The sequence below is a fragment of the Rhamphochromis sp. 'chilingali' genome (genome assembly GCF_963969265.1).
Source record: "Rhamphochromis sp. 'chilingali' genome assembly, chromosome: 14".
NCBI lineage: Eukaryota > Metazoa > Chordata > Actinopteri > Cichliformes > Cichlidae > Rhamphochromis > Rhamphochromis sp. 'chilingali'.
This window is the reverse complement of record NC_137941.1, coordinates 3246523-3263855: the sequence shown is the minus strand read 5'-3', so window position 1 is coordinate 3263855 and position 17333 is coordinate 3246523. Positions and strand designations below refer to the sequence as shown.

Here is a 17333-nt window from a genome sequence, read left to right as displayed (position 1 = left end):
GGTCAGCGCGACACCTCCCACTCGATCTTTGCTCAGCACTGTCTGGAAAGATCGCACTCAGGTGGGCTGGTCCCTCGCTTGATCTTCCACCGGTAAAAGAACCACAAGACGCCGGATGTCCCGATGTAAGGTGGTGCCCAGCTCAGGACTTGTGGTAGCAGGTTTTGGACTCTTGATCGCAATGCTGGAACTTGGAGTGACCCTCACATGCACATCTCGAACGATCCCTTTAGAATCAGGATTCACGCTGATGACTTTTGCGAGTCTGAACTGCCCTCTAAGGGCATTTTGGTCGCAGAGCCAAACTATGTCTCCAACAGCAATGTTTCTCTCTGCAGTATGCCATTTACTGCGGATGAACAGGTTTGGTCCAGCGAGTTGGCTCCAGGACCTCCAGAAGTTGTTGACTATGGTTTGTATTTCCTTCAGCCTTTTGAAAGGATAATTTGTGAAGTCAACAGTTTTGAAGTCCCCACTTTGTGTGGCTCGACCAAGCAACAGATTATTCGGCGTGATGTAGTCAATGCGATCTTCTCGGCTCTGAAATCTGGCATCAATGGGTCTCTCATTTGCAAGGTTGGCGGCTAGCTGGAGTGCTGTCAGAAACTCACTAAAGGTAAGAGCCTCTGTATTGCCGAGAGTATGGAGGGCTCTCTTGGTAACTCTGACAGCAGCTTCGGCGGCCCCATTTCGGTGAGGTGAGTCAGCGGGAAGAATCTTCCATGCCCAGATGGTCTCATTTTTGGCAGAGTATTCTTCAAGCGACTCCTTGTTTTGTCGTCTCAGGTAAGCATACATTTCTTCCAAGACAGGTTTGGCGCTGACCTACTAGGTCAGCGCGACATTTATACTTTTTATATGTCCAAAACTCCTTCACAAATCCTGGAGAACTATTACTCAAGACCATCAGAAGAAAGTCTGGCTCCTTGGAAGCAAAATCTAATGAAATGAGGGATTTTTCAAGACGTTTGCACAGTACTGAACATGTTCCTGGATGTGTTTAGTTTATTATTTTAATAAAAAACTACTTACAGCGTCCTGGCACAGTCTTCTCACTACATGTCGTGCAAGTGCAAATGAAAATGCAGCATCAGACACGTACTCAAATGTTATTCGAGATCTAATTGTTTGAAAAGTTTTTCCGTTGTTAAACTAAATTCTATTTCTAAGATGCCAGATCTCAGCAATTACTCAGTGTTATCGCAGGTACAGACGGATGAAGGTATGAAAATAGAGTTTATTTGTGCAAAGTAAGGTCAGACCTGATGTGGAGACAGCTGACCGTTTTAAATACAAACATGTTCTTAAAACACAGTCAGGTGGGAGGTGTGTGTGTGTGTGTGTGTGTGTGGGGGGGGGGGGTATTTATGTGATTACTTAATTGTAATTTATGTTCTCAAATTGTAAAAGCAAATCTGAAAAGCTGTGACGATGCTGCCGTTTTTTGCAGCGAGCACAAAGATAATATTTGCTCACGCACAAAAAGATCTGTGTTTATGCCAGAGGCGTGCTGCTTTTGTTCAGACTGTTTCTCTGAATCCCTTCTACCCCCCCTTTTTCCAACTCACTGTCTTTCTCTGTAGTCTCTCACTCAGTACATAATCAGCCTTTGGACTCTAACCAAAGCTGAAAAAAATGCAACAGCTCAAGTGAGGGATGAACAAATATACAGATTTTTTATGTAACACTGTATCGCTGCCTTATTGTTTCGATTAAAAAAAAAAACACAGGAGGATTATTAATTTTAAAAAATCATGTGTTTTGTGTGGTGATAACAGAATGAAACCAAGGCTTTTTGGAAGACATCACAGTGACAATTTAAGCATTTTTATTGCTCTAAGTGCATAAAACCTAACAAAAAAAGGATGAAATTGCTTTTTAATGCCTCACCAAAATGTCACCATGTCCTGTTCGTGTTAGTGTGAATATAAAACAGATTTCATTCATGTCTGGCTGCTTCTCTCTCTCTCTTTGTGTGCATGTGTGCATGAGACTGTGATTATCCCACTCACTCGACTGTGTCCTCCCAGTTACACCAGTGTCTCTGATCCAGCTCTTGCATGTCCAGTCTGAACTTGCCCAGGCAGAAATCCTCAATAGCGTATTCGTAGTGAGGTCCGCAGCCCAGCGCTGACACACACTGAGACGCTGCTGAGAGAAAGGGGAGGGAAGAAAAGGGAAGGACGGCGTTAGAATAATGAAGGAAAGTGGGCTGAATGTAAGTTGGATCGCAGCACAATGCATAATTCAGTGCAGGGCTAACAACTTTTTCCAACTTTTAAAAAGTGTAATGCAAAGAGCTCTGGCCGCAGCGGGATGACGGCAGAGGGCAACACTCAAGAGAGTGTCTGTAACTGCTGCCACCTTTTGTGGATCAATGCAAACTGATCCATTTCCCCATCTGTTGAAGATGACAGTCTGCTGACACAGTGTAAGCTTTATCACTGCCGTACAAGACCTCCAAAACCACAAACAGACAGATGAGAGACAGACGAGACAAACTGAACACCAACGTTTCCGGTAAATTCTTGGTGGACATGAGGGAGAGTGCTCCAGATGCTGAGAGGGACACTTTGACATATTAACAGAAGGACTGTGTGACAAATGATGTAACGCAGGTAAGAAAGTATGTGATGGCAAAGATGTTTGGTAACACCCATTCAAGATACAGTAGTATCAGTTAAAAATGACATGTCGTAAAAGAATAATGCGAGAAGACTGCAGCTGTGGTAAGCTCCACATAAAAGCTCTGGGCTTAAGGAAATTGGTAATTTCTCTGCATTCAGAGTATCAGTGCTTTTACACCTCACTAGTTAACTTTTCAACCTTTGTTTATTTCCCTGCCCGTGTGGGTGTAAATGCTCAGATTATTCAGCCAAATTACTCAGAAACAAACAGGGTGAAGAGTCACAAGGTCAAATATAAAACCTCTCCTGCAGTGACACGCTGCATTTCAGAAACGTTAGGCTGAAAATGCAAATGAGATGCTAAATATCAGCATTTTCACAGATTTGTAAATTTTTGTTATGCAAGAGTAAAAAAAAGAGTTTCAATTTGTTGCAACGTTGTTGCAACGTTGAAGCCCCAGCTTTTTATTTTTTTATCAGTCACAACAGAGACGAATAAAACTGGAAGGTTTGTTGAATGTAAGTATTAGGAATTAAAAACAGACTTTAGAGTTCGGGCGTAAAAGTAATTATGTATCGACCAATGAAGGCCATTAAAGGTAAAAAATGTAGAACCGACAATAAATCGATAACTACATTAATTTATAATATTATATTTTTAAGGTGTTCTTCTTACATATCTGACAGCTTCAGCTTTCTTTTTTCATCACAGTCATAAACTTGACAACTTGAACTCTTTCTGACCAGTGTTGTAATAGTAATTAGTTACTTATTACTGATTACTTCTAAAAGAAAGTTATCGTTGCTTTACTGATTTTCAAAAGCAGTTAGTTACTTTATTACTTAGTTGCTTTTTAAAAACATGACACACAACCTCAAGACATTTCAGGCCAATTCTAATTTTTTCAGCATAACCCATCATATAAAGTTGAATCAAAACTTGTTTTATTAGTTTTAATCTTTTAACTTTAAGCATCAAGCAAATTCTGCAAATTTTCCAGCAAACTTTCAAACAGATGCAAGTAAAACACAGCAAAAATAAATAAAATCAAAGGCTCAGCAGCACTGAGTCCTGTCACTCTTAAATCTATTTCCACCTGTTTAGCAGGAGTGGGAGGTTTGCCCGGTGCCGCAGCGGTCATGTCAGTGGGGGGATCCGAGGGTTTCTCTGTGAATTTCACATTCCCGTGGCAGCGTGCATGGAGCTTGCTAAGATCTGAAGTTACATTTTTCGTTGTAGAAAGAAGTTTTCTTCCCACGCAGAGTGAACAGGGGACTAATGTTTTTGTAGTAATGTCAGTACTTCTACACATCCGGCTTCCTCCATATTATCTATTGTTGATCTACACACGTCTGTTGCTGCCACGGACGTTGCACGCTCATACGTCATTGTCATGAGACACTCTCACAAACAACATCACGGTTTTCTAACGCAGCGTGCTTATGGGAGAGTAACAGTAATCTAATTATTTGCAATAGTAATCCCTTACTTTACTCGATACTCAAACGCATTACTTTTAACACGTTACTGCCCATCTCTTTTTCTGACACTCTCTACTGATCTTCCAACCTGTATGTGACACCCACATCACTCTAAAGCACATCTTACTCATAATTACTCATAATACTAATTATTAGTGCTCACTCCCCGAAAATAACAAATGCATAATTTAAACACGATAACCTTCTACTTTGACCAGCATATAGAGACGTCTCTTTTTTAAAGGTAGACACTACCAATGAAGTCATGTCTCAGGAAGGAGATTTTCACATTAAAAGGTCTCCCACAAAACTGCACAACTAACTGTTAAAAAAGAGAAAACAATATATATTTCTACAATAAATTCCACGGCGGTATTTTGCTAAAAGGAAATACTGAATTATCACGACACAGAAATCAATCTCTTTCATCATTCTTCCTCTTCCTGTTTCCCTCCAGCGTTTACTCACTCCCTAAGCCTTTTATCACCTTTTGTCTTGTTTTGCGTTCTTATTACAACCGCCTTCATTTCTATTCAGCTGTTTTCCTTTTCCCAGTGAATCTTCTATATTCGTCTCTATTAATCCCTCCTTTGGCAGCTTGCTGAAATCTTATTACTTCTGGAGTCTTCTGGGAGTTTTGTGAAGTGGACAAACCATTTTGTGAATTTTAGTGTACTTATTAGGACTCATTAGTAACAACAATATAGAATTTTGAGATATATGCAAACACTTTTTGATCTTACATCGCTGTGTGCTTCAGAATATCTGAAATTAATAAATGGAAACTATATTAAGGTCAAGTCACAGCTTTAATTTACATCTAGTGTTAAAACATCAGAAAGTATCACAATTAAACACATGATGTTTTTGGGAAGCTGGTTGTTGTTTCGGTGCTAGTTAATGCAAAGGAGAGCCCACAGGTGATTTAGACTGGTGACTGGTTGTATTCTGCTAACACCAGGAGTGAAACTGGTTTATTTGTAAGAGAATAAGTTCCATTTTTTCAAAGCACTCAAACAAACACTGCCACAAAAATGAACAAAAAACATGAAGATGAGCACAAGCCTTGTTGCTTATCTTAAAGAAACACCTTGATGGCAGCACAACAAATCAGGATTGTTCTGTAGGAGAATTCACTGCATGATGCAAACCCCCAGCAACCCACACAAACAAACAGGCCAGTTGTACAGAACGTGTTGTAAAGAGGAACGTTGTGTGTCCTCAGAATATCCTCAAGTGGCAGATCTTTGGGGAAGCATTTGACTCAGCGTTCTCTTAACAAAGTCTCTTTGGAGCGTCTAAAGGTTGGTCACAACAGCGCTGCGAGTCGTCTCAGTATTCACAAATCACACCTTCGCTAATTCAGCTACCCTGGATCCCCATCGAGTTCAGGGTCCACTTTAAGATTCTTTGATTATTTGACTTTTAGAGCTCTGTGTAGCGGTGACAGGCCTGTTGCAACAGAGCCTTTCCCAAAATGTTACTACGGCAGAACAAAAATGTCTTTTTTCAACTATTTCAAGTTCCTTCCATCACAGGAGGAGCTGGGTTGACATGATTTAGTAAGCATCTGCCTCTGTAACGATGTAGGATGCTTTCTGGCTGTCTTTTTCCCAGTATAATATTAGCTCATCATCTGCATGAATGATATGAAGTGAAAATAAAAGAGGCTCAAATAAGAAACCCCTGCACGACTGTTTATCTTTAAAAGCCTTCAAGGTAAAAAGGTCTGATAATGGCAGTAAATACATGCTTTACACAGAGGCGATCTATTCCACAGAATAGCTTCTTCAGAAGAAACTAAGACTTGAGACTTTAATTATTTTCTATCAAAAATGAGCAAGTTTACAAATAAACTTAAAAAGTAAGTCAATTGATTGGTTGATTACTTCTTTGTTGTAACAATACTCTTGGGAATAAATCTTACACTGCTGTAAGGAAAATGCAACTGTGGGTTGCGCGCATGACATTTATTACAACTACACGTGTCAGTGTTTGTCTGTTGGTGCAGAGCAAAGGGACTTTGGGGCACTACACAGTATCATCATGAGGATGGTTTAAAAACAAATCTGTACAAAGTGGAGGAAATATGAGCAAACAGCTTGTGTACATTCACACTAAAAGTCCCGCTGTGAGGAAAGAGGATGAAAAGGCTCACACGACCGGATTCAAAGATGGTGATCAAAGAGTAGGATCAAGTGAACATGTTTGCGAGACAGAAATGGTGTAGAGAGAAGAAACGGAGGCTGAAACAGAGAAATAGAGATTTTTCCATATTTTTTTCTCTATCACATCCTGACAGTAATTCCAACACTTCAAACTGACCAGAACAGAACACAAGCATCAGAATGCAACCATTTCAGTATTTTCTGCACAGAGTTATTGCTAGGTTTATAAAACAAAACCAGTTTGTTATGGTTAAAAATAGATTAAGCACAAATATGCACTGGATCACAAAGTCCTGACTCCCACATGTTGGACTCCCTTATTTTCCACTATGATTAATAAAGGTGGCTCTACTCCCTACTCCCGTTATTAATGATGAATGCTTTTGTTGGCCATAAATTGTGTTTTCCACACTTGCCCAACATCTACATAATTCTTCATGATGCCGTACTGAGGACGGGGTTGCTACTGATTTCCACTGAGGAACTGGCACAACAAGCAAAACTGTGACCATTTACAGTGGCTGCCTTCATTGTTTAAACAAAAGTGAGGTGTGAATCCACACAAGTGCCTGTTGAGGATAACTAGTTTGAGTAAGTGCCCCAAAATGATTCACATCCAAGTGATGGGGAGTTTGAGTGTCTGTAGTAAATATGAAGGGATGAAAGGATGATTTTTGATGATGTTATTGTAGAATCAGGTCTGTGCAGGGAGAAGGGAAAATCATTTTTAATTTACAACACAAAAAATGATCCGTTACATCAGCCATTGGTTGGTTATTGTTTTCATCATAGCTGCCACTGAATTTTGAAACTGAGACAAACTGGACACTCGTGAGCTAAAGATGATGTTCCTTTTCTTCTCTGATGGCAGATGGCCCCGCCCCTCGCTGAGCCTGGTTCTGCCGGAGGTTTCTTCCTGTTTAAAGGAAGAATTTGCTTCTCACTGTCGCCAAGTGCTTGCTCATAGGGGTTCGTCTGATTTTGGGGGTTTTGACGCAACTGTTTTTGTGATTTGGCACCAGTAGCGTTGTATCCTGCAGAGAATGCAGCTTTAAGGGGCTTCTGCATTGGTGTTGTTAGCCTTTTAGCCTTCTCTTACATAAAATGTATGTTTCCACACTCCTCAAACCTTCACCTGAAAGCAAGCGTCTGCAAATACTGAGCACAATAAGCCTCATAGTGCATAAATTGGTTGGTCTCTCTGTTTAAATTTACATCCAGCAATCAGTAGTGGTTGCAAGACCCTAAGACCATGTTCACACGATAAATTCCACAGTGAGTGGGCTAACTGAGCTAACTGATTTGTGAGAAAGCCTAAGAGAAGCAAGAAATTACATACTGATGTGTACTAAATAAATTCTGTATGGATCACAAGTATAGTATGAGGTATTATTTGACCACTACAGCAAAATTAGCCAAATTTGCACACACAGTAAGAAAAGGGCCATATTGCACATTTGTCACATGCAGACTCATTTTCAGCGTAGACCTGTCACGTTTTCGACCCAGTTTTGCTTCATTCTACCAGTTAATTTATCGGGTATTTAAATACAGGAACTGCTGCCAGTATGAGACCTGGGGAGGCAGCAGCACTGTGGCCAAAAACCTTCCATTAGGTTGTCTTCAACCAGAAACAGAGTGGTTGGTAATGTAGCAACAGAAGATATCAGCATTTCCTGGTCGTGTGGAAACTCTACATTTATCTTCCAGTCCAATGGAAAAACAAACTCAACTTGGAATAACATTTATCTGCCTGATCTTTTCTTGGGTAACTTGACAAATAGTTGGACTGAAATATCCCAAAGTGTCTTTGATAAAAAGTTTTTTCTTTAACACGAGATGCCCTGTCCTGTTGCTCTAACATGTACCTCTTCTTGTCAAATCAATTTTATGTTCCAGACACACAGAGCAAAGGCAGAACATGATGAATCTGAAGGAAAGGTCGTGATTGACTGAAGATTTTCCCATTTTCTCCCGCGACCACGTATTGATTTCGAGCTGCAACTAAAAATAATGCCACCTTTAGACTTTCACATCTGCACCTTATCCTCCATCCTCAGACAAGAAGCAGACGCTGGAGACAAATTTATTTCTAGAAATTGATTTTCTGATTGTAAAAAAGTTTTTTCTTCACCGTGTTGACTTGCCCTTCCTTCCTGTAATTTCCTCCTGTTTGATGGAGGTAATTACTTCCTTCAATCATTCCTCTTGTTTAAGGGGAAAAGTTTGTCTCTTCTGAGTTGGGATTATTTAAAGTGAAGCGGCCTGAAATGTCTTTTCCCATGAATTAAGGATGTTGTTATAGGTGCAAGTATGCTGTTGATCTTAATTAGTAAGGGTAACTAATACATAAGAAGATGGCATAGTTTTCCATGTGCATGCCAGTGTCTTTGATCTTTAACACTCCACTATTTCTTCTTTGTCTCTAAGAATCCCATGCTGCTTCAGGATGCTCTGTTTATGTGTGTTATTATGTGTGCGAGAGAGATAGCATTGAACTATCTATCTATTTATAATCTGTTTTGCGTGCTAAATAAGTGACTAAATTCAGAAAGACACTAACAACAAGCCTTGCAGCGAGACAAAGGAGCTGCATCTCACAAACTGACTGCTGAAAGAATGTATCTGTTTGTGTTTGTGTTTGCGTGCTTCACAGTTATGATTTTGACCATCAGATTTCCTCAGAGCAGTGAATTTTCACATATGAAATGTTAGTGAATGCCCAAACACACAGGTCCTGACGTCTAGCTTCACAGTTCACAATCTGCTGTTGTTCCATCACACTGCAAAATATTTCAGTGTTTGAAGCTACGCAGAAACAATATGTGAGAATCAAGCAGGAAATTAATGCAACATTAAGGCAGATAGTTTAACACAGAGCAGAACATCAGTGAAAAATTCAGGTACTTCATTCAAAGCAAACACAGAAAGAGGAGTGCAGGAGCAGATGACGATATTCTAGTCAGATGAAGTAAATGTCTAAATATAGATGAAGCCACACTTCAAAACATGTTGTCTGTGGAATTGGACTTTTTTTTATTTCATTTTTCTGCTCTGACTCATTCCCAGAATGTAAAAGATGTTGAAGCTGTGGAAAATTTCCTTTTTGAAACATCTAATGAATGGGAGAAAGTGGAAGACTAGTTTTTCACTGGGATGTGAAAAATCTCCGTGCAGTGCAAGATGTTTCCAGAACATTACACAGAATCCTCTATGATCCCATTTTAGTTTTAGACACAGTTTGCAAATAGTTTTATAACAAACCACATTAGAAACCATGAACACCAGAAACCACCAGCCACGACAAATAAGCATGAATAAAAATGTAATCTGTAGCATTTTGTTAAGTCAGAGGTTGTTTTCTCATGAATTACTAACATGTTCCTCAGCAGCATCCGGCAGTGGTACACACAGCAGCAGAGCTTGGCAGAGGAAGCAGCTCCTGGGAGTAAAATGCAAATTCAGTGCAATGCTTGATGATGGCTTGATGAAGCAGATTGGGGGCATTTTCAAAAGTTTCAGCTGTGGCCTCTGCAGCAGACAATTTGATCTCCTGTGATTGGAAAGCATGCCTGTGAGCGGAGCGTGGGAGGCAGACAATACTAGCCCCGCAATACTTCCTTCATCTTATCGCCATCCTGTGAATTTTATTTGTGACAGACCAAAAGTTACTTATGTATCTCTGTGTATTTGTCAGTAATAATGTGACTGTCATCATCAGCCTGTTAGAGCTAATGTTTCTGAAACTTTGTCTCAGGCTACGTCCACACGCATCGTTTTCTCTCCGTTTTGGCCTCTCGTCCACACTGAGACGGCGTTTTCCCCAAGGAAAAACGCAGCGTTTTGAAAACGCTCTTGAAAACGCATACATTTGAAGACGGTGCGTTTGTGTTGCAGCGTGGACAGTGAAAACGCAGACTTTCTAAAATGATGACGCATCATGTGATGCAGTCATGTGACCAATTAAAAAAAGATAGCGGAGGACATTATACAGCAGTTGTTTTGTTTGACAGTCCTATTAAAGATTAATATCAGTCTGTACATGCTGCAGAGAGCTTTTCTTCAAACTTATTTAATTCTCACTCACTTTTGCAACTTTGTACTTTTGTGTTACTCGCAGCAACAACTCCACCTCATTGTTAGTCCATTTAAAAAACTCGCTGCATGCTTTTCCTCAACATTCTGCAGCGACGTTTCAAAGAGCCGGAAAGTAAATAAGCAGCAGACAGAAATGAGGCAGGCCGAATCTTCTTGCGTTTCACGCATGCGTAGGACTGGAACGTAAGTGTTTTCGGCTGTTTCAATGTGGACGCACAACTCTCTGAAAACGACTAAAAAAGCGCTAGTGTGGACGCGGAGTGTTTTCAGACGAAAACGCCGTTTTCAAGTCTATCTGGCCTAGTGTGGATGTAGTCTCAGTCACCCCTCAGCTGTTCTGCAAGTTTTAGTAAGTGTTCCCACATGTTTGTGATGCAAATAAGAAACTACAGCTGACAGGAACAGTGCAGGTAAACCTGCGGTGTAAGAAATCAAGAATAATTATGAATTTATGGATTTTTTTTTTTTTTAAATGAACCAAAACCCCAGTTTGGCTGCAGAAGAAATTTCACAACTGTGAAAGTTGAAGCAAATGGCAGCTTGTTTCAGACTCTGAATCAACTGAAAAGCTGCACAAAGGCTTGGTATAAGATAAATAATGATTATTTTTTAACTGTTAACCATGCAAAGCTACTATAAGGGTCAGCATTTTGGTTTTACTTCCAAATAATCTGTGCAAAGAACCTCTATATTTGATAGCTCTGTCACTTTATCGTTGCAGTCATCAATATTTTAAGTGACAGACGTGATGAGCACAGCTACAAGGACACAGGTGGTTTAAAGTCCAGCTAAAGCACTTTGTGAATGATGGACTCTTGATACACCGGCTATAGCAGATGTTCTGCAAAAGATTCCTCGAGGACAGAGTTGAGTCACGGATGAAGCCGTTTTCTTCCCGTGTGGAAGTGACAAACAGGCATGAGAGAGGCAGCCAGATGTTTGCTGTCAACAGCCTGAAGACTAATTAGATCGCGAGAGCTGATGTTCACAAATGGACGGGCATTCTTCTCTCTGTCACTCCTGTCTGCTTCCTCCTGTCTCATTTTCATCATTTTCTCAGCGATGATTCATGGAGAAGGAAGTCTTTATCTTTGGCCTCTGTTCAGAATTTTTGTTTTGACCAATGCTGCTTCATAACCCAGCTTAATAACAAAACACCCACTTCTTTGACTTTAAAGCACATTATATTCATGAATCATCTCAGTTCAGGGAGCAGTGGAGGATAAGAAGAAAACAGAAGCCTGTTTCTCTTCCCACCTATCTGACGGCTCAATTTAGATTTTATAAAGTTAACCAGGTTTTATACATATTTTTATAAAAGCACACACATTCAACGGCTCCTGTGCCTTTGTTCTCACTAGGAAAGTTTAGAGAATGTTTCTGGTAGCACAGTTCAGTAAACTTCTAAGAAAAATCAATGCGTGTTCCCTTTTCTGCAGGCAGAAACATGACCAGAACCACAGTGATACAGCAAATGGAAAAGTAATATTAAAATCACAAGCCAGTTTTTAATAGCTTTGAATGCAGGTCTCTGTATGTGGACGGTGAAAAGAATGTTTGCTGAGAGACTAAAATCCCACAGAGACGTCTCACACGTCACTAATTAGTTGTTTTATGGCCACCGTTCTGACATGCACATATTTTAAAAACAACCAGCTTATTTAATTAAGAATCATGTAAAAACATGTGAGCCCTGCTGTATTTGGACATGGAAGTCATGCATACACGGGTAAATGATAAGTAACCGAAAAAAAAACCCAAAACCTATTTAGTCAACAGTGATTGGGTATTAAAAGATGACTGTGACATCACTGATTAGAAAAGCAAAAATTACAAACTTTGTTTGATGTTTTGCAAAGTTTGAAATAGATGCCACTAATATATCTGGTTTTGCTTTGTTTGTTTTAGTCTCTATGTCTCTCAGTTAGTTACTGACCTCATCACAACTATCTGCAGCAATCTGCAATATGTTTGCACTGAAGCAGCAATTATTTCTCCTCCACTTCTTGATTTTTTTTTACTTTGCCTGAAATACAGATAGTTGAACAGAAGTAGGCTAGTTTATGAACATGTACATAAACCCCCCCAAAGACAAACAAACATGTTCCCACAGGCCAAACTTGTGGGGGGAAAAAAATCCCCTTCCCAGTCATTAAATTAGCAGTGTGTGTGACAGATAAAGCATTGTATGGGTGGTGTGATGTTGTTGTATTAATGGCAGCCCATCTATAGCTTTACCACGCTTTCATATTTCCATTAAATGAATATGTGATACATCGTATGAAATTATATATACAACTAAGAAGTCCCACAGCTAAACTTACTTATCTCACCTCTACAACAGAAATACAGAAATGATCTACTTGATAATATGTTATACAGAACCAATGACTTGTGGAGTCCACAGTTTCATTACTGTATTCCTGTGATATAAATTATAGGTCTCAGAGAGCAACAATGAAATATGAAAGCAATTTTCCACACGTTGGCCACAGTGATGTGAAAATTCAAAATGCCAACCCTGAAGGTTGTGCGCTTATGTGCTACGAGGTGTGTAATTTCACCTACCACTTTATGTTCGACAGCTGATCAGCGAGTGCTTTTTGAGACCACACAATAGGGCGACAAAGCCAGCGGAGTACTTACATGTATAAAATTGGCTGTTTACCACAGCTGGATACAAATGATCTGGATGAAGTGAGTCATCGCTGCTTGCTTGTTTTCTGGCGAGCAGTGCGTGAAGTATGTGACGAATTAGCAGAAAGGAACGCCGGTAGCGATACATCAGCCGCCGTCATTACATCTTGTTACGGCCTCGCCTCTAGCCCTGTCACTCACATTCGCGTACACACAAATTAGTCCTTTCCTCCACCTCTCTGTCCTAATCAGACAGCTGGAGACCTCGAGGGTAGGAACTAACATCCTGGAAAGTTCTCAGATAATTGAAGTGAGAGACAGAGAGAACAACAGAGGAATGATTTCCTTCAGAGAAACCTCGAGCGTAGCGCAACGTACACACGACCCCATTCACAATGCAGTGACTTGAGATGACCGTGAAGCTCAACAAGCCCCTCTTTCTCTCCCAGGTACTCTTATCGTTATTATCAACGCTTGAAGCTGCCACAGCAGCAAAGAAAAAAAAAAGAGCTGAAGAATCAGAAAAATAGATGCATACACACAATCTCACCCACTCCCACACCCTCCTACACACTCACACACACAAAGGCTACAAAAGTGGCTTCGTACAAAGTGCTTTCAATTTTCACATCAAACAATTACAGCTTTTCATGAGTGCTTTCAATTTAGGGGTTTAATAAAGGCTCTGGGTTTTTAACCTAAAGAGGCTGAAGTGCTTTTTTGTTTCTACTCTATTGTTAAGTTTGAAGATAATTTAAGAATTTTACGACTGGTTCTACTCATTATTTTGCATCAGTTGTTACATCATTACTTTATTTTATGCATTTTTATGGCTGTTAAAGTTCTTCTTATAGTATTAATCCAACATTTAGATACGACATTAAACCTGAACGTTTGAATTTAGATAAGAAAACTGACGCCACGATCATGGACGATATGTAGCAAACCAGTTAGCTGAGCATAGGAAAACAGAACATTTATGACAAAGAAAAGAATATAAATGACCATTGTCCATTTCCATATTCATATTTAAACTATTTTTCTGCAAAAGAAACAGGAAATCACTGAAGATCTGTTACTGTTAAGCATCACACTCAGCCTCCAGCTCCAGTAAAACACAGCGTGCTTGTGCTTCTCAGTCACTACTCTGTGTAGAGAGCTAACAGGACCCTACCCCGAACTTACTGTCAGAATAAAAATAAACAGCTCAAACACGTCGCCTGAATATTTTATTGGTGTTCTTTTCGGATGTAATAATACGGCATAAACAGGGGAAAACTAGCAGTAATAAATAAATGAAAATAATCAGACAAATGTGCTTGTTATCGTTACACTCGATGTGATTAATGTGATTAGATAACCCCTGCCTGGAGATCTATATGGATTTGTGGTTCATATGAGCGCCGATATAATGAAGTGGATTCAGGCTAAGCTCTCTGCATCACTGTTTTGAACATCATGAAAAGTGGTCAATAAATTAGATTTATTTGTATTTATGCTCCCTCACTGTAAATAATAGTCCCCCATAGATTTATCAAACCATATTAAATGCCCAGCAACAGGCCAGGCAACAAGGCACGGTGATAAATAACTGCATGGTTTCCCTCATAACAACACGATTTGTGAAGGCTAATGAGATTTTTATCACGGGGATTAGGCTTCAGGAATTGTTATCTATCCCATGTAAGAACCGCTTTGATTGCATTTAAAGTAGTCAGGTGTTGAATAAACACTAATGCGTGTACACACACGCACACACTCAGAGAGATGGAGGGAGAAATTGGTTCATATCCCTCTATCAGAGCAGGCCTTGTACGCTGCTTCCATGAAATGCTTATTGATTTTGCATCTTCTGCTTTTATAGATTTTAACAGTCTTGTTAGAGCATGTTCACAGTCTGCAATCAGGCCTACATCTGACTTCTTTGCCTATGATCATTGTCTTCTTTCATTTTGATGTTGAAATGTGTGATTAGCATCCACAGATGTAAAAAGGTGCTTTAAAACTACCAGATAGCTCCTGCCTGGTCCTTTAGACAGGCTCTGTGACCTGCTGGTTCATTTCTCGTGGTATCCGCTCTGGACTTACACTTGCTGTAAGGAAATATATCAGTTCTTCTTTCACGCTGCCAGCTTCAACACACTCTGTTACAAAGGGTTAGTAAGTGGGAAACTATTGGGGTTAAGTATCCATCCCCACACAGTTTTAAACACATTCTTGGTGTAATCGATGTAATGCCGACAGCTGGCTGAGTGCTCTGCCAGGTGTCAGGCTGACACCTTCATGCACACCTTGCAGTGTTGCAATTATTTAAAAGGCGTGCGTGTCCTTGTGTGTGTGTGTGTGTGTGTGTGTGTGTGTGTGTGTGTGTGTGTGTGTGTGTGTGTGTGTGTGTGTGTGTGTGTGTGTGTGTGCATTTGCACATCACATTTAGCTCTGTCAACTTGAGTTCCATTTGTCACCAGCTAGTCATTACAGTGAGCCGGGCTTTCATCACAGATAAAGGGCTGCTCAGACTGGCCAGGCCTCTTCGGTAATAGCGCACAATAAATACTCTACATTAATGAAAAACGGCACACAACAATCGGATGAGCGGATGAATGCTACAGTAACACATTAACAAAAACAAAGGGCAGATAACAGGAAGACATAAGAATAAAGACATATTCTTCTTCCTTGGATCGACTTCTATTTACCAGAGCAGTTATACACAGTGCAGCAGTGCATGAGGGGTGTGGCGATCATTTTAAAGCATCCTGTAAGACGTGGCTTTAAAATGAGTGGAATTTGGGGAAATTGAGTTTGAATTCATATCATTTTTGCTACATTTTGTATTCTGTGCATTTTATTACTCACAGTTTACTTATCTTAAACAAACAGTAACATATAAAGGGTTCAGGGCTGACAGATCACACTGATAATCATTCTGTACATACGATCATTTTTAATCCTACAACTGTTTATAACTTGCATAGTTCACATTTCTGTATAACTGTATATCTCATATTTCTGTATAGTTTTTTATTTCATATTTATATCCTGTACATAGCTTGTACTCACTACAGCCTGTACATACTTATAGTTATAGAATATTCATAACATACTTCATACCGTGTACATTTTAACATACCATAATAGACCCATTTCTGTAATATACTTACATATCTATATTATTGCTAATATATATTGTAATATATCTATATCATGGCTAAAGCACTTCTGGATGGATGCAAACTGCATTTCGTTGCCCTGTACCTGTGCATGTGCAATGACAATAAAGTTGAATTCTATTCTATTCTATAACATCAAATATGATACCACTGGTGCTCCAGTTACATATATCTGACACATTGCAAAGAAACTGAACTGAATTTAAGGGGAAAAAACTGCAAAAACACTGCAACATTGTAACCTCACTGCAGAGCACGCTGGGAAATATATGCACATAAGCTCACAATGATTGTAAAAACTTTGAGATGAACAATCTGTTTTGTCAGTGAAACTAATGAGCATATAATGAGTCACAGTTGAATATATTTATGAAATGTATTAAAGCTCCGGTTTGCTTGTTTATTTTCATTGAAGCAGTGGCCGCGGCTGATGAGCAACAAGCAGCCACACAAGGACATGTTTATAATGACCAAGGTCTCAGAGCGAGTAAGAGGAGAATCGGGAGTGTTAATCGGTGTTTTGAGCCTCGGGAGGAATCGTGCCACTGAGTATGAGCGAGAGCGAAGACTGCCTCTGATGCGCTCGAGAGGAAACGTTGACAGCAGACACTGATGTGACTGAAAAAACTCAAAAATGAAGCCCCTTTGAGTTACAGGTTAAAGAATAGATTATAGTTTGGGTTTTTGATTGAAAGCTCGGTGTGGCTGAATCTACACAGTGTGCATGTGTGTGCGCGCGTGTGTGTACTGTGGAGTGATTTAGAGAGGCTGTCAAGAGAAAGAGACACAAAAGGAAGCACCAAGAGGCAGAAAGCATTTAACAGCCAACAAACAAAAGAGAGCAGGCTTGTAGTGGATGAATGCAATTATACAACACATCAGAATGACTTTAGAGAGAAAGGTGATAAACACACACACACACCTACACACACACACACACACACAGTGAGTGTCAGAGAAGGTTTGATTAGAGGTGAGCAGCTGGTGAAGCCCCGAGGAGGAGATAAAGGCTGTAGCCCTGTCACGATAATTTAGAAGGAGGGGGCAACAAAAGAAATGAGCTTTTCTTTTTTAGCCATCAACACACGTTCATGCTACAGATCTCTGTGCGGTGTGAAGGTGTTGTAGCAGAAAGTTGTTGCAGGCTGCGA

The 17333-nt window shown here is 40.0% G+C and overlaps 1 protein-coding gene across 2 annotated transcripts in view; it reads right to left on the bottom strand.

Annotated features, from left to right (window-relative positions):
- Positions 1-17333, bottom strand: part of ramp1 (receptor activity modifying protein 1) — a 70700-nt gene that overhangs the window by 23431 nt on the left and 29936 nt on the right. The window contains exon 2 of one of the 2 annotated variants that reach the window (XM_080902659.1): positions 2013-2151. In XM_080902659.1, coding sequence (XP_080758785.1) covers positions 2013-2151 — 139 coding nt within the window. The remainder of the gene's footprint in view (positions 1-2012; positions 2152-17333) is intronic. The other variant, XM_080902660.1, reaches the window with a different exon arrangement.